General features: G+C 38.9%; 1 protein-coding gene across 1 annotated transcript in view; it reads left to right on the top strand.

The window, feature by feature from the left end:
• LOC146655262 (protein kinase C epsilon type-like) overlaps window positions 1-27,907 on the top strand; it is a 99,006-nt gene that overhangs the window by 64,222 nt on the left and 6,877 nt on the right. The window contains exons 11-13 of the mRNA XM_085427264.1: window positions 12,423-12,577; window positions 27,306-27,444; window positions 27,690-27,878. Of these exons, the coding sequence (XP_085283390.1) occupies window positions 12,423-12,577; window positions 27,306-27,444; window positions 27,690-27,878 (483 nt within the window). The remainder of the gene's footprint in view (window positions 1-12,422; window positions 12,578-27,305; window positions 27,445-27,689; window positions 27,879-27,907) is intronic.

A 27,907-nucleotide genomic window follows, 5' to 3' on the forward strand; every position in this document is an offset into this window, starting at 1 on the left:
GCCTAATTACCGCTGAGAAATGTAAATAACATTATACAACAGTAGCGCCAAGGCCTCGTTCTGCTCGATACACTGTGAGGCTGAAAAGTGAAGTCAGAGAAGGAGAGGACGAGGAAATGCAGATGGCGAGGAGAGCAAACTAGAGATGATGAGGGGAAGACGTGAAAAAGTCTTTTTTCAGTATTTGTGATAACAAGATGGCTGGTGGTATTTGTGTTGTTGTTTTCTTTTTGCCAAAGTGAAGGAAAGATTACATAAAGAGAAGCAGACGTTGAAACAGATTGGTTTAAAGGGGAAAAAAAGTAGCTGTGATGCAAAGACCCGGTTAGATTGCAGTGGAGAGTGAGTGTTTTTTAATGAACTCTAAGAGGGAAAGATCAGAGGAAGCAGGGATGGCCAGAAACCAGGCAGGTACATTAATGAACCTTTGTTGTTCGGTGCTTAGGACAGAGAGCGACAGATGGACTGACACAGAACGATGGAAGGACGGATAGAGATGAAGACAGCCAGAGAATAGCAGACACAGACTGAGGTTTAGAAGACTGAGAGCAGAGATGAAAATCAGTCAAACTCAACCCATGTGTCTTAGTTTTTAACATCTGTTATATCTGCAACTATTGACATTCACATGTGGCGACATAAAAATTATTTGTATTTATCAATTTTTTGTCCTATTGTATGTAAAGTGACCACCTTTGTTTTAGCAGTAATAATGGATAAATCAGTTTGATAGATATCAATCTTGCAACCTTGTTTTGGTCATTTATGTGTGACACTATGTCTCAGCTGAGCATCGAGCTCATTAGCACTCCTACTACCACTACTTAGGATGTACTAGACTTACTAATTCATGCTTATAAGCTCTGCTTTTGAGGACTTTAACCTGTCACGACACAGCGGATGCCCTTTTTGTCACTGCCGACACTTTTCTTAAACTCTTCAGCAGCAGTGTTGTGCACAGTTCACATGAACACTGCCCCCTGTGGCTCAGGTAACACAGGACATTATTCACATTAACTTCATCACAGGCTTTGTGTCAGGGTTATGGCTGGGGTCATATCTTCCCCTTTATATGGAATTTATACATAATTTAGTAATTGAAGAATTGCAAGGCCAAACTGTACCTCAGAGACTTTGATTGAAAGATAAGATCTTTTTGCTTTTGAAAGTTATGCTTGTTTTGCTAAAATGCAGCCTAACCCTAAACCTACCTGTGGTTTAGCAGTGACCTGACCTGCAAATAACTTTGTGTGCATGAGGTTGGGGGTGCAATATCTACATCTACATGTGCTTTTATGTGGACAGTAAACAGTCATAATATCTAAATACAAACCTAGTAGCTATTTGTGGTAATAGCAAACTTATTTTATTGTGAAATTTGAACCTTTCTTGCAACTAAGCTAAGCTAAAGATGTGTTTGCAGTCTTTAATCTCATGTGAGATGTAGATGGTGAACTAGACCATAATTTGCATTTAGATTTAGATATTAAATATAAACTAAGACCAGCACCTGATGTTACACAATACAAATGTAAGTTGCAAGGCCTGTTTTGACACCCTTGAACTGACCCCATCTCTTCACCTTAGACTGAATGTAAACACTCACACACTCACAAAAAAAACTTCAAACATATCCACCCAGACAGCCTTCCCTTCCAGGAATAGTCTACTTCTTATCATTATGACAAATCTTCAGTGGTGTTCAAGAGAGCTGGGTGATAGTTAGACCCTTTACAAGTCACTGTGACACTATTATGTGAATAGAAGATGTCTTCTGAGCGTTTCTTCTGGGCAAATTAGCTTTTCAATAGACGGATCAGTAGTAACAACCAGCAACCTGATGCCAGCTCTGTGTTTATCACCTCATCAGTACAAATTATTTGGATGTGTGTGTGTGTGTGCGTGCGTGTGTGTGTTCTTGCACTTCTTGTGCAACCTTTAAAATGAGAGCATTTTGTCCTGTCCTCTTTTCCCCAAAGAGCTTTTTGAAGACTGCAGTGGGCTTTTTGAGAGTTGCAGTGGGGTTAAAAAAGCATCTCTGACACAACCATTAACCCGATGTCAGCAGTGTCATGCTGCTCCTTTCTTCGCACAACAGATTTTACTGGCACCATTTTTGCACATTTTCAAATGAAAAGAGGAAAGCACTGGTAACATTGACAGTGCTGTTATTACAATCACATCTTCACCCATCCATTTTTTAACTACTTATCTGACTAGGGTGGAAGGCAGCTGCGGCCTAGCCTAGCTGGGCAGAAGGGTTCAGCCTCACCAGCCCATCATAGGGTTTTTTGTCGTAGTGGACTAATGTAGTTAAAGTAGATTTTTTTTCATTAAATATCATGTTCTGTCTCTTCCTCAGTTTATGTTTCATACTTTTTGCCCTTTTTGGTTTCTTGGTACTACTGTTTTCTGTATTTTTTTGCCCCTCACTCTCTGACTGGTTGCAACAGATGGCTGCCTCTCCTAAAGGGCCGTTCACACAGAGATGTAGTTGTTGGTTGGTCACTAAAGCACAGTCCAGGCTCCGGTTTCCTAGGTAACCCTCCAATGTATATACTACCCTGCCATATGTCTGTCAACAGTGTTCTTAACTCTCATTGGTAGTTGCTTTAGTTGCTCGCTTTGAAGTTGAGAAAACCTTATCTCAGGACCTCTGCACCAGACCGTCACCTAATGTGATTGACTTTTTGTGTTTTCTTCTCGTCATGTTGCTGGTAATCCCTTCCTCTGTTGTAGCTGTTCTTCCTGATTGGGAGTCTTCGCATCACTGGGACGCTCTGATGTTGTACGATGATTACTTTAGTACATAAAGTAACTTGAGATGATTTTTGATGTGTACTTGGGTTAATTTCACTTTGCAGCCAGTCAGAATTTGGCCTTAATGTAGCATCCATCCCCATGGTTGTTGGGCAACACACTTTTTGCTTGTACAGGCCTGCACACAGGTTTGTGTCCTCAGCTTTTGCGTTGGTTAAATTCCCATAATCCTACTCCTAGAGAAGGCAGAGGGAGCCATAAATACAGTTTAATATCTTTGAGCGTTCAAGAAAACCAAGAAAAAACATGAGGAAACAGGAGAACCAACAGGTGAACCTTCTCGCCGTGAGGCGAACTTTTGCACTATTGTGCCGACCCATCAAAGTACATATTTGGCTTCATCTGTCCCACTCTCTTCTGTTTTCCAGTTATCCTAACATCCTTATTATGCCACTTGTTCCCTCCATCCTCCTCTCTTCCTCCTGATGTGCTGCTGACACGTTCTCACTCTGTCCACACATTGAAGATGTGCAGGGAGTGCTCACACATGTATGGATGAACATTGTCCTCACAGCACTTTTTTGTTGCTTAGAGACAGAAAAAACCTTCACTCACAGAATCATCTACCTCTTTGTCCAGTTCAAAATCACACAAAACACACACGGTACACAGTTCACCTGATCGACCTTTTATAGTCACCTGACATTCCTGGAAGTCTGTTTCTCATTAAATGAATCACAGTCAACTACTTACCTCCTTTTTTTCCCTTTTGACCAATGAAAAACAAATCAGTTTTACCCCTGTTCTTTTTATTCCTCGACCAGAGACGGCACCGGACTCAGTAGTCATTTTCACAAAACTTTATTCATCTTTACTCATCTTTACTCATCTTCATTTATCCTCATTTAAGCATGCATCTTCTAGAAGGGAAGACTTGCCAGGCTGGTGCCCCTCTGCAAAATCTTCACCCCTTTGTTAGTTACAGCCAGCTTTATAGAGGCGTCCCCATCATAAAACCCCCCCACGGTGTGCTGCAAACTCTGTGTCTGTGTCTATGTGAGTGCTCGTGAGTGAGTGTCCGTGACAGTTAAAAGACTGTGGGTGTAGGTGACTCCCTAGAGGTCATAAAAACCCATCTCCCTTCCAGACCACAGTTATCCAGTTACAAATGTTGAGACCTTTCACAGTTCAACTGGGGGAGGGGTCTTCTACAATCTACTCCTAACTTCATGACACAGTCAGGCCTTTATTACATTGAGGGCAGTGTCAGTGTCTCTACAATAATTCTACATTCTATGTTAACACATTTCTAAACTTTAAAATAAGCTAAACATTTCTACACTTGTCATTCATTCATTTATTTATTTATTATGGGAACAAGGAGTAAGACGATATTCTGTGGGAGAACCAGCAGCCCACACCAAGTATTTAACTTCTGTCAGAGAACTACAGTGAGGGTGAATTTAGTGTGTGAGAACAATAAACACACACAGGCACAACATTGAGGTTGCCCGGCCAAATATGTGTCAGCCTTGAGCAGTGCAGAGTTGTTCTTTACAAAACTACAGTCATTAGTAGAGGTATGTTTGCTGTTCTTGGGTTGCAGTTCAGGCATAGACAAACATGTAATTTTATACTTGAAACCCTTACATAATGCATTCCTTAGACCTCAGACTTGATGTTTACTTACCTAAACCCAACAGTGGTAGAGGTGGCAGGTCAGAAAGGATTAATATAAATCAATTTTGATGTTAAATCTTATAAAAGATTTTTTTTGTTATAAAGTTTGTCTTTAGTTTATGATGACATGTTTTTTTTAATATAGTTATTGACATAATTTTTTACATATCTGTGCCAAAAACTAAAGTGGCTTAAACTTGCATTCTTTCTAATGGCCAGCAGGTGGAGAAAAAGTCAGATTCTAAGAAATTCTGTAAGAAAATTACTTTTTTGATATAGTATCTCAGGTTTTTCTAAAAAAAAAAAAAAAAATTAAAAAATTATGGTCCAATTAGTGGAAAATAGAAAATAAATCGAGCTATGCTTTAGTGCATGTCTCTCTGTTTCTCAGTTTGAGCCTGGAATATATAAGCTTTTTTTAAGAGCAATACCATACATCACACAGTACCATACAAACTATGCAATGTCCACACTTTTAAAATGAGCAAAGTATGTATTTTATGGCTCTGTTTTATATATATATAGCATGTGTTGGAAACACTGACATAGTTGTGGCTGAAATGCCAAACTAGTGGATGACTATGACCGTCTTTTATATACAGTCTACGGTCTGTCCATAGAGACACATCATCTATAGGCTGCTTCCAAAACTCTAAATTGCTGCCAACATTTGTTCGTATGATTGAGTCAATTACTGATTTCTGGATGTTGTATTTTTGTGCCAGAGCCAGAAAATTGTATTAATATATCCACCTTAAGCCGCAGCTTATTAAATGTACATCTCACTATATTTAATTTCTGCTATTGGTAGCTTTTAATAACATTGGATAGTAGAAGGACATTTGGAATACAACAGACATCTAAAATGATCAACATTTCTCAACTTTAACTTCCATTTGCGTAAAACAAATATGTATGAAACCCTTACTGCATTTTGCATTGCCCTGTATTACTGCTGTTGTGTGTTTATACATGCAGTGATTGATAAATATGAGGAACAAATTAAATTGAAGATTATACAGACTCAAGGCAAAGCCAAGAATGCAGGAATGATTTTTCTACTAAACACATTAGGGTTTAATATGTTTAACTGATTAGAATGCAGAATTTTTGAAAGCAAAAACAGGTTCAGTGGCCACACACACAGAGTACGCTCTGTCCTCCAATTACAATTATTTCCTTTTGCAAGGAGAAAAAAAAGGAAAAGTCCAGCTCTTCTCTTCAAGTCAACATCTGCGAAAAACACATAAATAAAATAAAAATAAAAGGATGAATCAAAGTTTTTCTGAAGACTAATTGTCACATCTGGAGTGAAAGTCACTTCTCAAAGTTACCATATAGCATTACGAAAACTCTGATTACCACAAAACAAACTCAGGACCCAGATTCTGTTGAAAGAAATCACCAAGTGAATCTTTACTGGTTGCCTCTGTGTGGTAATGACCAGCAGCCAAACGGTAATGGCTCATAATGTTCCGAGGAAAATAGGGCAGCAATTGAGTTTTTTTGTTCGTGCATGGACAAAAGTTCAAACCCCACTTGTTGTTTTTTTGTTCCCCGTTTTTGACTGACTTTGATGAAAGTGTTTATTTTAGCTTCATGTCAGCCGTTCATATTTTCAGGAGAGGAGAAGCAGTGCGTTACAGCTAACATTTCAACAACTGGAGTGGTGGAAAGTAATTCAGCAGATGAACTCATCTTATCTAACATTTCTATAATTAGATCTCAGTTTTAAGGGCAATGTGAGCACATCAAAATTATTGCAAGTTAATAAACAAATATATGTATGTATGTGTGTGTGTATATATATGGTAAATGGCCTGTATTTATATAGCGCTTTACTAGTCCCTAAGGACCCCAAAGCGCTTTACATATCCAGTCATCCACCCATTCACACACACATTCACACACACTGGTGATGGCAAGCTACATTGTAGCCACAGCCACCCTGGGGCGCACTGACAGAGGCGAGGCTGCCGGACACTGGCGCCACCGGGCCCTCTGACCACCACCAGTAGGCAAAGGGTGAAGTGTCTTGCCCAAGGACACAACGACCGAGACTGTCCAAGCCGGGGCTCGAACCGGCGTGTATATATATATATATATTCCCACTAGTGCTGTCAGCGTAAATCTTGTTGAAATGACGTTAACGCCACAACACGGCAAATCTCCGTTAACGAGCTACCGCGGATCGCCCCGTGCATGGGGCTGGACGGCCAGCACGTTAACGAGCTAACTGCGCTAACACACTAGCTCCCACCCATGTAATTGAGCATTGCGTGGCACAGCTGACATACTGTTTTACTTTTGTCCATCAGGGTCATGCTTCACATGAAAACCAAAATAGTTCCAAAGGCCAGATCTGAATGAGGGTGGGGGAGGTTCAATTTCGGGTAGCGTTGAGGCAGCTGCCATGTTGCAAAGAGCTTAGCTTCTTTCTCACTAGCTTGCGCTGTGCTCAGTGGATCTGCGCTCGACAGTGCAGCCTAGGCGGAGTAGTTGAACGCATATCCACTGAGCGCTCAACACAGACAACATCGTCAGAAGAAAAGTTGATAAAATAAATCTCAGTGGTGTTCATTATCCTTTTTAAAGCCGTATAAACGCGGTTAGCTCATTAACGCGTTGACGCCATGCAGCCCCACGCACGGGGCGATCCGCGGTAACTCGTTATCGGAGATTTGCTGCGTTAATGCGGTTATGGTGTAACGTCATTTTAACGAGATTAACGCTGACAGCACTAATATATATAAGTGTGTGTGTGTGTGTGTGTGTGTGTGTGTGTGTGTGTGTGTGTGTGTGTGTTGTGTGTGTGTGTGTGTGATTGACTGTGTGGTCACAGTACAGACAGTATGAGGTAATGGTTTGGGCTTGTATAAGATGCAATGAGATTCAAGTTAAGACTTGTTTAACAGCAGGCTGGCACCAAGAGGGCTCATACACACAAACTTTAGAAACACACACACAAAATAGTCGGATAACCATCAAGACGTTATTGTCAGCATTATGTAGAATGTAGTGAATCGTCTGGCCGTGTGCCTCTAAAATATGCCCTGACTTTGTCTCTCTGTGTGTGTGTGTGTCTATGTGTGCGCGCCCGTGTGTCAGAAATGGGAAGCCAGTATCTGTACATTTGTAATTACAGTCAGGAAATGTTTATTCATGTTTGATTGGGTGGGACCAGCTGGGACTTTGGGTACATTTAAACAAACTATTTCAACATCCTGTTTAAAGTCGCTTTCAGGAGGAGTGGAGGGAGGGAAGAAATTCTCTCTGAGGTGGACTATCGGCCACTTATGTAACACGAAATTTTGAGGCCTCTTTAAACTGATAACAGAGGGGAGAAAAGAGCCCAAGGTTGGCTTTAACCCTTGTATGGTGTTCGGGTCTGTGAGACCCGTGTTCAGTTTTTTTCAAAAGAAAAATTAAACAATTAATTATTTTTTCACGTGTAAATGTGTTGTGTCTTTCCACTCACTCCACTTGATTATAACTGATTTATTTATAACATTTTATATAAAAGAAAAACGAGAAGCACATTAATTCATAAATGTGATCTAACAAAGGTAAAGGGAAAAAATTAACCATGTTTGCTGTTCATATGTCTTGTAATTGGGATGAAGTAAACATCTGTTGAGTAATTTAACATAAAATTGTTTGATAGTGTTAATTTGGAAAGCCAAAACTCTAGCGGGTCCACCAGACCCATGAACACTGGCTGAGTAACAAAAATACGAACACCACACAAGGGTTAAATATACATGGCATGAATGTGACATGTTTTGGTGAATGGCCAAATTAATTTTTTTAATCAGTTCCGATCCAACTAAAGAAAAGCAACAATACTCTACAGACAGTATAACACTTCATTGTGGAAGGTCCCTAAAGCTCAGTAGCAATCCTGATTTCATGGCAGTTAAAAAGGATTTAAAAGTGTATTAGTATAGTAACATACACCCACTGCTAGTCAGGACCCTTTTGCATCACATTTTAATGGACTTTGTACCTGCTTACAATCAGTTTTAGACTTGTTAGGCAGTGCTACACAACACAACACAAAATAAGGTATAACATCTACATAGGGACAGAGGTTGGTAAGCTAAGAAGACATGATTTTCAAATGCTGTTTAATTAAGTCTATATCCAATTTAATCATTTAAACCGCAATCTCAGCAGGTCAGCAGACCATAATATTTACCAACATCTGGTACCCTTATCATACCCTTAGATATGGTCAGCGTTGACATATTTCATATAGAGCGTAACATTTTAGCTCTTGTAGCCTTCATATAGTTGCTACACAACTGCAAACTGTTTTGAAGTCAAAGGAGTTCCATCGTATCTGTTATACTAACCTGCCTACTGGAAATAATGATAGCACATTAACTCTTTCACGCATAGTGGTCACTACAGTGGCTATTCAAAGGCTGTTTTCTTGCATTTGTGCCAGTGTTGATGGTATACTTGCACATCAACCAGTACATTGGACAGTGATGTGTCCCTCCATACCAAATTCATAATTCAGATATGTAAAAAAAACTCATGTTTAAAAAAATGAAGTTCAAAAATCTTTTTTTCATGCCTGAAGATGAATAAAAATACTTAAGAAAAAAAATCCTGATTGAGGTTGTCATAATTCATGCATGAAAGGGTTAAAATGGTCTTATGAAGTATCTGTATATGAGAAGAAGAAAAGTTCGCAGTCATCTGCAAAATACCTGCTAATGTACAATTTTTGCATCCGAACAAAATTGGACTTCCTCATCGTCTAGATTCAGCGACTCTCATTAAAGAACAATCAAGTCTTTCAAGCTCTGTAGTTTCTCCATCTAGCAACGACCCTCACCCTTGGGAAGCTTAGCACTTGAAATATAAATTATTTGTATTTTTTATTTTAAAAAAGGGGAACCAGAGGAAGGTTAATGCATATCGGTAGAAAGGAAGCATACAGTTGGTGACTGTTGTTTTGTTTGAGCTGCAATAGTTAAAATGGAATTGCCATATCTGGTTAATATTGCTATCAGAAGAGAAATAAATCTGTGCACTGTTTTATAAATTTCCAACATTTTGAATTGAATTGAAGTTACCACAGTGTTTCCAAGTGTCTAAAATTCAAGTGGGAAGAATCATTGAGAAATTCAAAGAGAGCCACACAGTACAGAACAAGCCTGGCAGAGGTAAGAAGTCAAAGTGAGAAAGTATCTAAAGACCCCAGAACAGCCTACCTTCAAAATTTTTCACTTACTAAGAAATTTCACTTCTGCAGAAGAAACACCCTCAAACCAGGCTGAAGGTGAAGCACAACCTGGAGAAAGATTATGGTGAAGATCTGCCTCCAAAAGACCAATAGGAAGGTTACTGACTGGCCTGCATGACGCCCCGACTTGAATCCCAGTGAAATTTTTGAGGTGAACTGAAGATCAAGGTCTATGCAGGAAGACCAGCAAATCTAGAGAAGTTTGAAAGATTCGCCAGAGCAAAATAGTCTGGGAGTACTCGGGAGAGAAGGATGTGAGACTACAACAAATGATTGCACTACAACATAACTGTCTATTAGTATCACAGGGCCTAATCATTTTGACGCTGGTAGTTTTCGATTTTTCTCAGATTCATTTTGCTTCTGTGCAAATGTAAGCATCCAAAATAAAACCAGGATGTTTGGAAAAGCTGTGCTCTATTTAACATCGCTTGGGAAATACTTAAAAAAAATCATATTTGGAGGCTAATAATTATGTCCTCATCTGTAAAGTGGGTTGGGAAAACTGGGGCAAAGTGGTCAAAAAAACAGAAAACTTGTTTAGTCTCTAATTTTAGATTTAAGAAACAAGAGGCTTTTTTATGCCATAAACTTTTTCAATTCTCTGGCTTAATGATGCTCTCATAAATGTCTGTTGTCCTTATGTATTTGTTTACTTTAGCCCATTAGACATTTACAGTCGCTTACAAACCTGCAAAGACTGAGTTGCACCTGACAGGTCGATTGTGTCACATTCGCTGTCTATTCCGAGACTATAAACCAAGACCAACTGCTTTTTTAAGGTATTAGAAAAATGTTCCAGCTTTTTGAAATGTTCGAAACAACAAATCAAGATGTGTCTTTCTTTTAGTGTGACGACTACCTTCAAAATTTTTCACTAGTTCAGGATCAGCAACTCAACACTCTGTCTCTTAAAGTGCAGTCCAAAGCTCTCAAGATGTGTTGCAAGGCAGGCAACATAGACAATGACTAAGAATTAATGTATCCTGTGGCCAGTTGTGAACACTCATTATGGCCAAACATACAGACAGTTTTTTAGGTAAACATGCCCCAAATATCCAGATGGCGACAGGTTTGACGTGCATCTGATGAGTTAATGGAGCAGGTGCTGTATAAAGCCAAAGATGTTCAATGTTCGTGCTTAATCACTGTTCCAATGCTAATAAGGAGAACTCAGTGGGTGTGAGACAATCATAAAATTTCTACTTCTTCTTTGCTGTTGTCTTTTTTAAATAACAAAGGGTAGAACATGCACAATCATTGTCATGCTTAAACCCATTCACAGCTAATTGCATTGGAGAGGAAACTGCAGTTGTTTGTGCAGCTAGCTCCACAATTTTAGGTACATGCAAGAAACAGAACTTTGTTTGCTCTCAATGTAATGAAACACACACATAGAAATGCTTTTGTCTTTGTTCTACAGAGTTTACAGGATAAATTGGTTTTGGTTTTTTTTTTACCTTTCCACGTGCACATATTCTGTTTACATACTTCCTGTGTCTCAGATTCAGTCTTTGTCGCTCTTTACAAATCCTATATACGCCTCACAGCCGGGGGTCTCCTTTAATGTGGTGGAAACACAGAAGCTTCAGATCTGTAGCTCTGTGTCACCTTAACAGCTAACGATGTGAACCCTGAGGCCTCACACAATGGCTCTGACGGGCTCCTCCTTGTTTCTTATATACCCAGCTGTTTATATCACAGCACCCTCACTGCACATACTCTCTCTCTCTCTTATTTCCTATATGAAGAAAGCGAGCTGGAATTCAGGAAGGAGGCCGTTTGTTTCCCCACGGAGCCCATTTTCATTACCAAGAGAATAGGGCTCAGAGGGCGTGGTCTACAGCAGTGTGTGTGTTGTTTTTCGCCTCTGTATGTGTGTGTATCACAGGAAGGGGTTCTATGGAAGTAGGGACAATTAGTGGTTGTCACATAGCAATCTGTATTGTTTTTCTTTCTCTACTCAGGGAAATTTGAGACAAAATCCAAAGTGTCTTGTGTTTTTAAAAATGGGTTAAATTTACAACTAAGATTTTCTCTCTGATTAATAAACAGTTCGTGTTCCATTTATTGTTTTCTTCTAATGTCTTGATTTAGGCAGATGTGATGTGAAAAAATTGTGAAAAACAGAATGTTTGAACAGCTGGTGGGCGGGGCTGCTGTGCTCAGCCAGAGCTGTGTACCTGTGATGATCATATGAGAGGCTCCAGGATATCATATAGAATCAAGAGCAGAAAAACGGTTTGAAAATGGAACTTTTGGCTTACAGCGGTTCTTCGTACATACAGCGACCTCATTATTTGAAACGTTTGAAACATATTTAAAATGAACATCCGCCAGTGTAATGATTTTCATTAAACAGAATATAAAGAAAAGAATAATAGGTTCCTTTTAAGTTTCCAAAAAATATGTAACAGAAGATTTAACAGTTAACTGTAAACGATTTCTGCGTAGTTTCCAAAATTCAAAAGCAAGTGTATACAATGTATTTTGTTTTAGTGACTGTATATGATTTATGAGTTTAAATTATTTATTGTTAATGGATAAATGTAAGAGCACTAGCTTAAAATCAAGAATCTTAAAAGAGGAAGTGCTGCTCTGTTATTGCCATGTTTCATTCACAAAATTACCAACATCAGTGAGTTATGTTGATATTTTTGCCATTTTCGAATTGAAATATTTACACACTTACTGAATAAAGTTCTTTTTCACTGTCTTCCCGCAGGACCGCTTGTTCTTTGTGATGGAATATGTTAATGGAGGAGACCTGATGTTTCAGATCCAGCGATCGAGGAAGTTCGATGAGGCACGATCTCGTTTTTACGCCGCCGAGGTCACATCTGCCCTGATGTTCCTGCACCGACACGGAGTCATTTACAGGTAACCGTGATGTGCTTGTTCGATTAACAGGAGACGTAAGAGAATTTCTGAAAAAAATCAAAGAATGAAGAAAACTGCAGCAAAGCCTTCCTTTCCTGAAATGTACATTGGTCTGAGTAGGTGTCAGAGCGCCCATGTTCTAACAACACATAACATGTTTCCATTGTTTGGACAGTCATTCAGGGGTGGGTGATTCACAGAATCACTGAGCACGTAATTTGTGAACTTTGTTGTCAAACTGCTCAGTGGCTGCACATCATTCTGCTGGTTTGAAAGTTTCTGAATGCACGAACCATAAAAGGTGGAGTGGTAGGTTTGAAAATATATTTAAGAACCTTTAAATATGTACTTTTGAGTTTCCAAGGTAGAAAACACAAATGACCAAATACTTTACAACTATTGCTTTGCTTTGATACATATGCAGCACAGTAATTAAAAAACATAAAATCTTGTTAAAGTAATATTTTTCCTCTGTTCCAAATGTAGTTTTATCTGTTTATTGATAGTGGCTTTGGGGCAAGAACCAGTCCTTTTCAAATTTTGCTATACGGTGCTAGGTAACCATTTAATTTTGACAAAAATGCTGCATAACATCTCTTCTGTGCAGTTTGCATGCTGTCGCCATGCTTAATCTGGTTTACCTTTCTATTATTATTTTGTCATTGCCCTTGGCTAAGGCACTAGCATTTGTCCAAAGTTGGTACATCAGCACTGCAGTGCAGCAGTTTGTAATGCTTAAAGTCAGAGAATGAATGGAGAATCAACAACTGCAAACTTTATACAGTTTGTCCTGAACATTTTCTAAACACTTTAGCAACGACAATTTATTTATTGTAGAGTCATTTATTGCATGATTTATCAGCCAGTGATGGCGATGCTGGTAGCTGCATCCACCCCTGTATGTAGAAGTGTGTTCCAGTAAGTCTATCTAATATATTATCTGTTCTGAATGTATTTTCTGAGTAAATACTGGGTGGATGAAAAAAAAAAACACTTTGGTGTCTTTGAGAATAATAGTAAAGCCGTGATTCTCTTCAAACTCAAAATCTTGGTAACTATTTGTTAAATACCAAGATGTTTGCATTGCAAAAACCTAAAAAAATATAAAAATATGGAAACTCTAGGACAGGGAAAAATTTAAATAACTGATTTTTGGTAGTCTCAGTTATATTCACCAGCTATGTTTGACCAGTGTTTGATTGTTTTTTTCTAACTTCTTTCCGTTCAAGCTAAACTCAAGTTTAGTTCAGGCATCATCAGTCTTGGGCTGCACATTGTTAGCTTTGCAAACAACCACAGAAAATCTTAATTTTCCAACACAAAGCCCTATTAAGATAGAAAGTGATTCACTCAGTGGGGGTTGCTTTGTAGCTGACAGTTGGTAACTAGTGCACAATCATTTAGGTAGATAACTCTGTAATGGATTTATTTCTCAGTCACATGTAAATCAGTGGTTTTCCTACTGATAGCTGCTTCAGTCATTTGCCTCACTTCGTGTTGCTAACGAATACTTTACCCGGTGATGGCAAGTGAATGTTTGGGTTTCTATACCACTGCTAGTTGGTTCTGTGGAGGATGGACACCCTTTAAGAAAAAACATCCTCAAGCTTCATCAGCTGATTTACAGTAGGTGTAGAACAATTAAGCCAAATATGTGAGTGTAGTTAAACTTCATCCAGGCATGTTGAGTAGCACTGATGTCAGGTTGGTTTGGATCCTTCAGAACACCGACTGAGAGAGGAACAGCTCATTTTAACACAGTGTTGCTTGTTGTCGAGTACTCACAGAGTGTTCTTGTGTTTGGTCATGACCCTGGAAGTGCTCTGCGTTCATACGTGTGCTGAGATTACCTCACTGTCCTTTTGCTCCAGGTATTTTCTGTCTGCATGGATCCATTCAGTCATAATATCATTGTCAACCAATAAGAAACACACAATTGGTCCTAAAAAATCCACACAACTTGAATCATAACACCATTGTGATGGATGGAGACTCAGAGACGATTTTGGTTGTTTGATCCAAAAATATCACTGATGGAAGAAAAGCATGTTGTTCTCTCTGCTGTTTTCCCGGATGAATGTGAACTTTAATTTGCTGTTTAGAGTCTCTCATCATGCAACCTGTGCATGAGTTTGCATGTGTTTATGTCGTACCATCTGTGGCATGTTAGCAGAGAGAATTTTTGTTTATGGCTTTAAGTTTCCAATTCCCTGACACCTGTATGATCCTCCCAACAGCAAAATATTTAAAACACATAAACAAGCACACATCTATACCTACAGGCTTGTTGATATAAAACATTTTCCTTAGTTGAAACCTGATGTGTCCTCACAGCAGTCTGTCCAGCCTGAATCTAGACTAACAACCAGGTCTCTTTGAATGGTGCCGTGAAAAAAAAAACTGTTGAAATGTTCTGTTGTATGTTAGAAAATACACTCACTGTAAGAATCCAGAAAGAATAAATATATATATCTGTATACTACAAGCGTCATTCACTATTGACCTTCCAGTCTTACACGACCCATAATTTTACCTCCTGAAGCACAGCAGCCTCCATGTGCCCCTTCCTTTTTTAAACATTTCCACATGTCATCCTTGTCTAAGCCCATATTTGAAAATATCATGTCCATATACTTGATCTTTTTTAAGAAAATGTCCTGCAACTTTCAATACTCCCACTTTCTAAACATATTTACATGTACTTTTCATTAAGAATTCATAAATACTTTTATCATTAGAAATAAAATGTCTCTAACTTGATGATGACAAAATTCTGACATGTTTGCTTCAAACATCTCAGGCCAGTTTCTTGTCAGTTAATTTAATTTAAAGATTGAGGCACATCTCTGATATTCATATTTCATCTATAAGCCAAACGAGTTTTTTTTCTCACTGTTATCTTAAAAGTTGATTGTTCCACAGCAGAAAAGATCAGTGCAGCAAGAGAAAAACAAATAATATTTAAAAATGTTAAATTCTGACGGGTCAGAGTTGAGTGGAAGGTTTTGCATACATGGAAGATGTATGCAAAAGTGGTCAAAATTGAACCCTAGAAGGCTATGTGAAATCAGGCAGACTGTCAAAACCTTCACAGTGTGGAGACTGTCAAGGTCTTAGGTTGTTCCTGTCAATGATAGAGAAAGAATACCACAACAGCTTTGACCTATCTGAAAAGAATTACATAGCCCTGATTATTCCACCCTGCCAAGGTCGGCCAAAGAGTACTGGGATAGTAGTAAGTTTCTATTCAGTTTCAGATTCACCCTGTTTTGCTATGTGATGAACTCTACAAACTGAGCAGAACAATGAAAACTGTTTCATTGTTTTGTCTATTCTCAAAAAAAGTCTCAAGAAAAGATAAGTACACTGGCTACTTTTACTTGTCTTGTTTACAGGCTGGCTGCGGGTTCTTAAAAATCTTAAACACCCATTTACTGATAAAAGAGTTTGTATGAATTCTGCCAGCACAAACATTTCAGAACTGAATGCTACTATTTTTGACCCCTCGACACATTTAGATCACACAGTGCAACGGCACTGTTAAGAGTGTGCTATTTTTGGAGTGGGCGAGAAGATTGGACGAAATGTAAAAAAAAGCTGTTTGCCAACTAACAAAAAACAAAATGCTTGGTAGTTGACAGGAAAAAGGACAGATGTGAGATTTGCGAGGAAAACTATACTTTCAGTCTTGGTAGTTGTTTGCTTATCAAACTTAGGACAATACGGTGACATTAGCAATCAGGATAATTTGTAAAATTTACCAAATAATTGCATTTTACCTTGTTATTCTGAACCAATACCTACGGGTTAAGGAAGTTGTGTAAAAATTATAGTTTTCCATGTAGGTCTGTGAAAAACTGAGTAAAGCCTTACTGCTTCCATAGAAGAGGATAGATAACTGTAGGCTGCTGTAGGAGGCCACAGTCTTTACAGGGATTGATGTACAAGCAGATTCACCAGAAGATCAGACCATTTAATCCTCATTCTGAACCTAAAAGCCACATATCAGACTCTACAGGCCTCAGTCAGCATACTGAATACTAAAGCTGACCACACAATTAGAAAAAGACTGAACAACTATGGCTTGTTTGAAAGGGGTGCCAAATATCTCTCTTCAAGCGGAGATGGTTGGCCATAAGCCTTAGCACTACTTCAGCCGAAAACTCAACACAGCATATCAGGATAAACACCTCGTGTCGACACCTCGGGTGATGATTTGGGCTCACTTTCTAGCCACAGGACCTGGGGACCTTGCAATTAAGTTGACCATGCACTCCAAACTCCAGAGTGTTCTAGAGTCAAATGTGAGATTATCTGTCTGATAGCTAAATGCTTGGCTCAAATTGGCTCAAGCAACACAACAATGGTCCCAAGCACAGCAGCAAATTTATAACAGAATGGCCAAAAAAGAAAAGTTGTCCCTGTGGCCCAGTCAAAGTCCAGACCTCAACCCGACTGAAATATTGTGGGTCGACCTTAAGTGAGCTGTATATAAATGAATGGCTGCAAATGTTGGTTAACTGTTGCAAAGAAGAGTGGGCCAAAAGTCCTCCACGACGACTTTTCAAAGGACTGCATAGAGTCCTGTGAAAACCTTCTTTCTCACGACGTGAAAGTATTTAAACCTGTAAGCATCATGTCAGAGCAGACACAACAGTTTTATGTAAATTAACAGTCAATGAGACCAGTGACTATCCAGTAATCGGTGCAGCTCTACAAAGTTACCGTAACTTCTAAGCCTATCAAAGGGATGAACATGAGCTAATGCCAGTCTAAACTAAAATAGCAGCCTGGTGATGCACTTTCAGCTTACTCTAAAAAAAACTTCTCATTGAACCCAAACTTTTTGATATTGTTAATGATACCTGATAAATACAGCAGTTGTTCACAAATAAGCAGGTACCCTGGCTGGTTATGATGTGAGAACCTCCAAAAACTCTAAGCCTTTAATAGTCTAATTAACTGGTTCCAGTCTTGGCATTAAACATTGGGCCTATTTTTAAGAGCAAAAAGAACCACCACTGTTTTGGAAATGTCTCTGAGTTGTTCCAAAACATGTCCCTAAAATAAAAAAATGCCTCTGTTAAAATGATATATCAGTTATTACAATAACAAATACTGCATTAACATGAGATGTGGCTGTTTTGGTTGCAGCTTATCCCGGGGCTGCTGGTTGTGTGTATGTGCACGTTTACTGTTGTGACTTTTTATTGTCCATGTGTCTGCCCTTCAAAGCCATGAATACAAAGTGATGGGATGAAATCCTCATGCACAAACACACAAAAACACAGTGTGAGCAGAACACGGCTGGGAATTTGCTCGTTTGCCCAGAAATTAAAGGTCAGTTCACGCCAGAGATGATGGTAAACTCCATTTGCACAATGCACATTCTTCCTGCAATCACCCACCTAAAATTCTTGTTATCTGCCCTTTCAGTCTTTTGGTTTCATTTCCAGAAACCTACCAAGCATGTGTTTTTTGGGGAAGTTCTTCTTCAACACCCCTCTAAAAATTACTCAAAAAGTCATAACTATCAGATGAATATGTGCAGGATAATAATGGTTGCAGGAAACTGCTTTAAACATGCTTACTTTGTATGAATCCTGTTTTTTTGTTGCTCCAACAGCTCATTTCTGCCAGAGGGTTTAATAAAGTCTCATTTTGTTTTAGCTGATCACAATATTGCCAGGTATGTTTTCTTTGTTTTGCTCTTCAGACAGACAGGATGAAATATGACTGAGTCAAAGGAGCAATAGAACAGAAACCTTTTTTGTCACTTTTAGTGCATCTACTGAAATAAAACTTTTTTCCCTTGAAATCCTAACAAATCTTAGTGTCTGACGTGTTATTTAGTTTATATTTACAGTATTTTATGTGTCAGTAAAGCATTAATAAAACTAAATATAGAAGATTTTAGTTGAAAATGTAAAATCAGATGTGCTTTGAAGGAAAAATATTCATTTCAAATGAAAGAATAGGATAAAAAAGAACAAGAAATAAATCATTAGCCAATAAGCAATAAGCATACCACAAATAAGCATCTCTAAGACATGATATGAAGAAAACTTAAAAAAATTGATTGTAACCCAGTGACTGAGAACCTCAACTCACCAGGAAAGTGTGTGTTCGACTCAGGACTGAAAGTCTTTTTATAGCCATTAAAAAAAAAAAGCTAATGTAAGGCACTTGAACACTAACATCCCTTTTTAAAACCTGGAAGCTACATCCATCTCTTATGCAGTCTTTTTTTACATTGAAATACAACAAAAAATATAACAGTACCTGCTGGGTGCTAAAGATAAGCCAGTTACAGCTGTGTTTCCCAACCAGGGGTACACGGAGAATAATTGTGTATATTTGAACAAGTTTAACCAGTAATGGATTAAATGGATTATGTCACCTATTCACTGAAGCCTTTGACCTTTTGCTCTGTGTGCGTGCGTGCGTGCGTGCGTGCGTGCGTGCGTGCGTGCGTGCGTGCGTGCGTGCGTGCGCATGCGCGCACGCACGTGCTCGTGTGTGAAGCAACCTTAGGTTGCAAACATTGTAAAGAAAAAATGCTGACAATGGTTAAATAATTAAAGCACACAATAATGGTCTAAAAGTTTTTAAATAGTTACCAGTACTTCATGCTTTGGAAAGTTACATTGCTAGCTACATATAATAGATACAACAGTTGATATATGTTTTTCTCAGTAAGCTAAAATATTAAAATATCAATATTAATTAATATGAATGTTAATTAAAGTGTTTTGCCAAAACTATGCCAACGACTTGGTATTGTTAAAAAGATATCTAAGTTACAGTTTTTATTACTAACAGTATTAAAAATGTAAAGCTGACTATAATGGGTAAACAAACTAAACTAGTTACTTATGAAACATATAGCTGTTAAATTGAGTAGCAGCTACAGAGTGAATGCCTGAAATAGTACGTTATGGTTGGTTGAACATCAAATTCAGAATATGTAGAAATACCGTCAGAACAAGGGCAAAGAGCAGAACTGTTAAACATAGTGGAAAACTAAATATGAAGAAAGAGCAACAAGCTATTACATAAAAAAGAAGAAGGATAAAAAACTTTTATAAAAAACACTTGTGTAACATATTTACATAATTTACAAACAGAGGATGTCAAATACAGATCTACAGTTTTTCATAATTCTGTTTTGTTACGTGGTTGTTTTGGATACGTGATCTCAGACAAACAAATGTCCCGTCCTGTTGGTGCCTGCTCGAACAGGACTCATTGTTTCACACAGCTTGTGTTACAATGGTTTTATTAATGAAGGGGGAGGGTCTAATCATACAATTTCAACTGTGTGAACATGTCTGTGTTTCTTTTGGTTGGCACAATGGTATCCAAATCAGTCATCAAAGTCCTAACCAAGAGCTCTAAGCTTTATTGTCCCGCGTTTAGTTTTTGTTGCTTTTGGCCTCATAATCACGCATTAAAGTGAAACTCCACCCGAAGTCCACCTCATGAATGGGGTATAATCTTGTAAAAACAGAAATACTTCTAAAAGATGCACCTTTTTTTTTTCTAGTATACTAATCGCTGTAGAGCATCACTTGACAATAAGATTTATGTCCATGTTTGGACATTTTTAAGTAGGTTGTCAGAATAATACTTGCTTTAGTTAGCAGGATTGTTGCTCTGTATCTGAATTCTGCATTTTTGGGGAGAAAGGGCTTCCAAGGCTTTGTTGACTGCTCCAGCTCAGTTTCATGTATCATAGAAGGTAATTTTCCACTGAGTTTAGAGCATGAGCATATTGAAATGCACCATAATGGAGAAATTTTTTTTAAGTTCCTGGCTCACCTCCAGAAAGAATTCATTCCCATTCCCAGGTCAAACTGACTCCACTTGGCGTTCGCGAACATTGAGATTAATGGTTCAGTCTTTCAACAGTGTTTTCTCAGTCATGCTGTTTTGATAGTGAATATTACTCTGTCAGAGGTTGGCTAGGATGCGCACACATGCGTGTTAATTCATGATGGCTGAGTTGACTAAGCTACCACTGTGTCTTTCTCGCCACCTATTCCTCTCACTCTCTCTTGTCCCTGACCCACTTTATTGAACAGAGGAAGATGAACAACAAGTGTTTTGGGAACATTACGTCCCGGCTCTCTTCCTCTGCTCCCTCCCTCTCCTCACCATCTCGTCTTTTCTCCCATAAGCCTCTCATCTATGCTCCCATCACCACCACCACCACCCCGCACTCCTCGTAAAGAAATATTTTTAGACTGCAGCTCAAGCTCCCTTCTTTTCAACTTTGTTATGTGACCAAATGAAAGGTAATGTTTAGAGGTGATACTGTTGTCAGAGCAGGTTGAGACTGGTTTAAGAGTAGATATGTATCTGTGTAAAGTAAACCTATGAATATACACCGCAGTCTTTAGTAAAACACCATCACACGGCATCATACAATAGTGGGAACAAAGACCTAGATGTCGCACCTCACAGTCTTTTGAGTCACAGTCAGCATAATGTTATTAGGATTGAATGCCTGACCTAATGATAATAATAATAATAATGATAATAATGATAATAATAATAATAATGATAATAATGGATTGGATTTATATAGCGCTTTTCAAGGCACCCAAAGCGCTTTACAATACCACTATTCAATGAGATAGTCTGTCTTTCGAGTTCAGCCATTTTGTTCATTTTAACCTGTATTATAGTTGAATCAGTTCTGTGATTGCTGCTAGTTATATGGTTAGTAATATTAGTTATATCCTATTTTAGTATTGTACATTTTGTTAGAGACACCTCTTCAGCTGCTTGTTAATGCAGTTGAAGAGGTGTAGCCTTTTTTCCTGTCTCCTTCTAATCTCCCAACTAGTCATGGCAGATGCCTGCCCTCCCCGTGCCTGGTTCTTCTGGAGGTTTCTTCCTGTTAAAAGGGAGTTTTCCTTCCCGCTGTCGCCAAAGTGCTTGCTTATACGAGTCAGATGTAGTTGGGGTTCCTTTTTAATAGTTTAGGGTCTTTAACTTACAATATAAAGTAACTTTTGCACCATTTGCAAAAAATTAATTGAATTGAATTAATGCCAGTATCTGAGTGGACAATCACATGGCAGCAACTCAGTGCATTTAAGCATGTAGACATGATCACGATAAACTGCTGAAGTTTAAACCGAGCATCACAATGAGGAAGAAAGATGACTTAAGCGAACGTGCCGTAGTTTTGGTACCAGACGGGCTGTTCTGGCTATTTCAGAAACTGCTGATCTACTGGGATTTTCCCACGCAACCATCTCTGGAGTTTACAGAGAATGTTCCAAATAAGCGAAAATAGCGACAGTGAGCGGCACTTCTCTGGCAAAAATGTCTTGTTTATGCCAGAGGTCAGAGGAAAGAGGCCAGACTGTTTCAAGATGACAGGAAGGCAACAGTAGCTCAAATGAGTGTTAGTTACAACTAAGGTGTGCAGAAAAGCATTTCTGTAAGCACAACACATTGATTCTTGAAGCAGATGAGCTGCTGCAGCAGAAGACCACACCAGATGCCTCGCCTGTCATTTAATAACAGGAAGCTGAGGCTACAGTTCACGCCGAAATTGTAGAAAATAAAATTTTAGTCTGATGTGTCTCTTATGTTGTGTTGCCACATTGGGGCGGTGGGGTCAGAATTTGGTGTGAAGAACATGAAAGCGCGGATGAACTGTGCCTTGTGTAGTGTAATGGGGTGAGGGATATCTTCTTGGCCCTTTAGCACCAACTGAGCATACTTGAGTATTGTTGCGGACAGTTTCCATCCCTTCATGACCACAGTGTACCCATCTTCTTATGGTTGTTTCCAGTAGATCACATGTTTCAAAGCTCAATAATCTCACAAATCATTTCTTGAACATAACAATGAGTTCACTGTAGTCAAATGGCCTCCATAGTCACCAGATCTCCATCCAATAGCATGTTTGGAATGTGGTGGAATGAGAGATTCACATTGTGGATGTGCAGCCGACAAATCTGCAGCAACCTCTGTGTGATGCTATCATGCCAGTATGGACCAAAATTTCTCAGGAATGTATCCAACACTTGTTAAATCTGTCCTGTAGAATAGCAGATAGCTATTGCTATCTTCTATCTGGATAGCTTAAATCAGCGGTCTCGAACTCCAAACCTCAAGGGCCGGTGTCCTGCAGGTTTTAGATGTGTCCTTGATCCAACACAGCTGATTTAAATGGCTAAATTAGCTCCTCAACGTGTCTTGAAGTTTTCCAGAGGCCTGGTAACGAACTAATAATTTGATTCAGGTGTGTTGACCCAGGGTGAGATCTAAAATCTGCAGGACACTGGCCCTCGAGGCCTGGAGTTCTAGACCCCTTGCTTAAATGAAATTGACAAACAAATGTGCCTCTTTTGGACAGTATCACAGTAGGGAAGTTAGAGGAAATCTGGGAAACATTACATCCAAATAAAAGACAATGGGATAATAAATCTATTAATTATTAAATGCAATAAATGAAGTTTATTAAGTTAATTAATAATTAATATGCTATTAACTTAGGAACGTGAATATGAATACGTCAAAACAACTAATGCTACTCAGTCGTTTACAGTGTAGCATTTGATCGAAATTGCTTGCCCTGATGCTAAAAAGGAACACCATCCACAAGATGTAATAACATTGCTCTTTCTGGATCATCTTTTTCTATAGTTCTAGACTCTTTCCACACCACAGTCAAATTCCTACTCGGACCACTCATTCCACTTGTTCGGTGCACCCTCTTACATTTGCACATGCTCTCCTGCACATGTGCCTTTTTATCTGTGTCAAAACAGCTTGTCTTCAATTTGAGTGACGATTATATTGTTGTCTCCCAATTGATCACATTCCTGTCCTGATGCAACACTTGGTCATCACAAAATCTTGTTTTGAACTCTGCTGTTGGGTGTCTGGGTCAAACCTCAAGACCCAGATCTTTTACTAGTAGCGATTATTGCACATGCACAAAAACAAGTAGTAAAGATATGACAATCTGAGAGGAATCCAAAAAAATAAGCAGTAGTAGTAACTGAAATTAGGTAAGTTGTTTTCTTTTATAATAGGTAATTAGATAAGGGTTTTTTTTTCTTATGAAGAATTTGCAAGTTTTAAATTCTGCTTAAAAGTAATAAAACTCCATCCTTAATATCTAACTTAAGTATTTGAGTGCTACTCTGTCACATATGGCATGGTTGCTTATTTAAAGTATAGTTGCAAAACCTAATATTCACACTCACTGACATCAATATTATAGTTTTTCAAATTAATCCTCAAGTTTATGGACTTTAATATCCTCCCAGCCTGATGTGCCTCTCATGCAGTGATTCCACAAAGAGAAAATATACAGTGGCAACAGTCTGTGTGTGTTTGTATGTTTGACCAGATGTGTGTTTGGAACATATAGTCACACAGATGAGGAGATGGAGGGATGGAAGGATGGGGGTAAGAGAGTTGGGAGAGAAGGGTTAGCTGTCATAGAGCATAGGCCCTGCCGCTGGGGACGTAATGGAAAAATCACTCAAGATTACCATGAAACACAGGAAATGCTCTCAATTGGGCCTGATTGCCGTGTGTGTGTGTGTGTGTGTGTGTGTGTGTGTGTGTGTGTGTGTGTGTGTGTGTGTGTGTGTGAACTCCAAATAGAGCCCCTGACAGTGTGAGCAGAGCAGCTCCTGTTTATTGGCACAACTTTTTGAGCATTATTGCAGCTCCTCTAAAAGAAACTACAGCTGTGAATTCCCTGCAGAAAGAAAATGACTTGATACTGATTTGGATACAATAAGATACAATCTTCTACAAAATTCCATCCCAGGAGATTCTATGAAGTAAAATTTCAGTTTTTCGTAATGCTTTATTCATTAGAAATGAATAAATAAATAAATATAATAAATAATAGTTTGTATTTGAACATTTGAGTAAAAGCTCACCTGCTGCCTAAAGTAAGAATTTTGTTTATTGACCTCAGAGTTTGCAAAGGGATAATATCATAGATGTTGATTTTTGGATCCAGTGCACTGAATGCATATTATCAAACAGACGGAGGTACCTGAATACAAAAACGTTAATATTGAACCTTCATGTAGGTCCCTTTTTATCTTCCCTTTTTATTGAATCATCATTGGCGGCTTACATGTTGGTCCTGCTTTGTATTTCTGTCATTGGGCAGTGTGATATGGAGCAACCTTATTTCTAAAGATGTATACCTTTAAGTCGCAATGCAACTTAAATGTCTGCAAACACGTTTATATTTGCTTCAATACGGAGCTTTGGAGATTGGAGACATTAAACACAATCTCTGCGAGCTACCCTGAAGTGTCCGTTTGAGTAGCTGTAGTGTTTTGCACTTCTGTCTTGGCTTTATTCTTTTTTTTACTACCTTGCATGCACTGACCCCCTCCCCACCTTCCGCACCGTTTGATTCAATCGACTTTGAAGCTGCGAAACTCAAACAATTAGATTTGTATATCTCGTACACCCTGACCATCTACTGATGATACATTTTATCATTTGCTTTCATTGGACTTAATAAAAGACTGAAATACAAGCCATCGTACTTAAGCATTAACTGAATGTTAGACTCTGATACTGCAACTTTTGATCCTGAATCTTTATGACATAAGTTAATAATGCTTTATGGTTTTGATTATTGTGTTGTTTGAACACAACGAACATGTTTTTCAGACTTGATATTAAGGAGCACACTGTACGAATGAAACGAGCAAACCATAGCATTTATTAGTAAAGTAATAAAGACATGTTAATGTGAAATCTCTATTGAAAGTTGTTCCTGCAAATAAAAAACTAATACATTTATAGGCTGTACTGATCGTTAATCTTAATAAAGAAGTTGGTTCAAAGCCCAGAGACCTTTTTTATTTTTTCATTCCGATCCAGGCTGCCGTGCATCCATTGACTGTCATAACACCATAATCCTACCAATTATTAACAGAAAGACTTCATCACTTGTGATAATAGCAGTGAAGATTTGTGCAGAGAATCTAAGTTTGATGATGAAAACGGATTCTTAATCTACAGTATATTAATTAAAGACATAACTATACTCACAAAGATTATATAAATTTTGTCTGTTTTCTGGTTTGCAACATAGATTATTAGCTCTTGTTTACACCCACTTCTGAGCCCACAAAGCATTTTCACATTAATAAATATCATTCCATTAGTGCTGCTGAACACCTGCAGCCACTTAATATTGAATTTCCTGCACCGAGGTGATGTGTAATACAAAGATTAACGTCAGCATGCCTTTAAATTCAATCAAAAATGCATTAAATTCATATGTGATTTTTGTACCTTTCCACAGGCAGCGCAGAATTAATGTGCAGGGAGTCGCCTTGGGGTGAGATATGCAAACAGGCAGCCGGGGGGGTCGCAGTTGTAATTTTTCATCTGGGAAAGTACAGAACAAGTGCTGCTCTTTGCTGTGCCAGTGTGCCTTTTGGCAAGGCACAGCGTCCAGCTCTTCAGCGGGACAAAACCATGGTTGTTCTGGGCAGCTCAGCTCGGATTGATGAGAGTTTAGGGTTTCCAGTGGATTTCAGAGAAATGAAAGCAAACATTCATCAACAACAAAAAGCACAAAAAAATTGATTTCTTGGCAGGCGAAGCTGAATGTTCTTTAATCACCGAATGAATGTGAAAACAGCGCAACATTAAACATCATCTTCTCGTGCACTACATTCCCCTCCTCAATTGAAAATCACTCCAACTTGAAAAAAAGCACGAAAACGTTCAGTATTTTTTGTGACCTGAGCCTGACTCCAAGTGTAACTGTTATGCAAAAACGTGGTCAAACCCAGCTGTCAGGCTTTGCTGCATCTAACATGTCACGCTAGTTTTCCCATTAGCATAGCATTCGCGGCTTAACTTTGCACGAGATCCAGATGCATCTCCTAACTGCTCGGACCTGTTAGATGACTGCGAAATACATCACATGACAAAAAATTATATAAGTGTAGTTATGAAATATAATGGACAGGAACCAGATAGACATTTTTAGCATATCTGAATTTTTCGTAGGGTTTTTTTTTTAACGCTCCGTCAGACAAAAACACGGTGGGACAGAAAAGAACAAACTTTTCAACAGCACGGGATTGTGCAACTCCCTTTTTTATTTTTGGAGCTTACAAAAACAGAACACTTGCATAAGCTCTCGACCTGAAGCACGCACGCTCCGTCTCCTTTTTGGCTTGTCAGGGCGACTGTATTTATGAAAACACCTCGGGCTGAATGGCTGCAGTGGCTGCATCGAGGACATGTTGACATTTTTGTAGCGATCAACCATCAAGCCCAGAGCGGCTGCATTCATGACCAACCTTGTCATCTTTCAACACTGCTGCTCTTATCTCTGTGACTCTCATTTTCTCTCTTTTGCCTTTACGTGCTTCTCCTGTTCAACCCTTAACTTTCTCTCTTTGCCCCCCGTCCTCCTGCCGTTCCCTGTATTATTTTTTCTTGTGACTATAAAACTGTGGCTATATCTTTGATTTCTCAAATATATACTCTTGTGTGAAATAAAGTGCATGATATAACTGTAGCTTTAACTAACATGTTTGCTTTCCGAGTCATTGCAAACAAATATTTTCTTCCCCTGTTCCTGAAAAGCTTTTACTATGCCTATATTTGACTCATCTTTCTGAATATGGAAACACGCTGTAGCTATACAACACAGATGTCTGTCATTATTTATCCGTACAACCTCTCCGCTCTGCAGAGACTTGAAGCTGGACAATATACTGTTGGATGCTGAGGGTCACTGTAAGCTGGCAGACTTTGGGATGTGCAAGGAAGGAATTCTCAATGGAGTCACCACCACCACCTTCTGTGGGACACCGGACTACATAGCACCTGAGGTAACCCCAGAAACACTCAAACAATGCATAAACAGAGCAACAGACATAACATCTTCTTAACACTTGAGTTTGTCACTTGAGTATTAAACACTAAGCTGTGATTAGACAGGTATTTTTATAACCAAGCACGCCATCCCTGACAGTTTATTAAGATAGACTAAATAGGGGGACCAATGCTCGTCTTCATAAACTGTATATAAAAGCAATTTGGGCTTGAGAGGAGTATTTCTGTTTTTTTTTTTTAGATCCTCCAGGAGCTGGATTATGGTCCTTCAGTGGACTGGTGGGCGCTAGGGGTGCTGATGTACGAGATGATGGCAGGACAGCCACCGTTTGAGGCCGATAACGAAGACGACCTGTTTGAGTCCATCCTCCACGATGACGTGCTCTATCCGGTCTGGCTCAGCAAGGAGGCCGTGTCCATTCTAAGAGCGGTCAGTTAGTTGTGGCACTGTGTTGTTTG

The sequence above is a fragment of the Rhamphochromis longiceps genome, linkage group LG13, assembly GCF_057381845.1.
Source record: "Rhamphochromis longiceps isolate RC_006_pf linkage group LG13, R_longiceps_female_GT1.1, whole genome shotgun sequence".
Lineage (NCBI taxonomy): Eukaryota > Metazoa > Chordata > Actinopteri > Cichliformes > Cichlidae > Rhamphochromis > Rhamphochromis longiceps.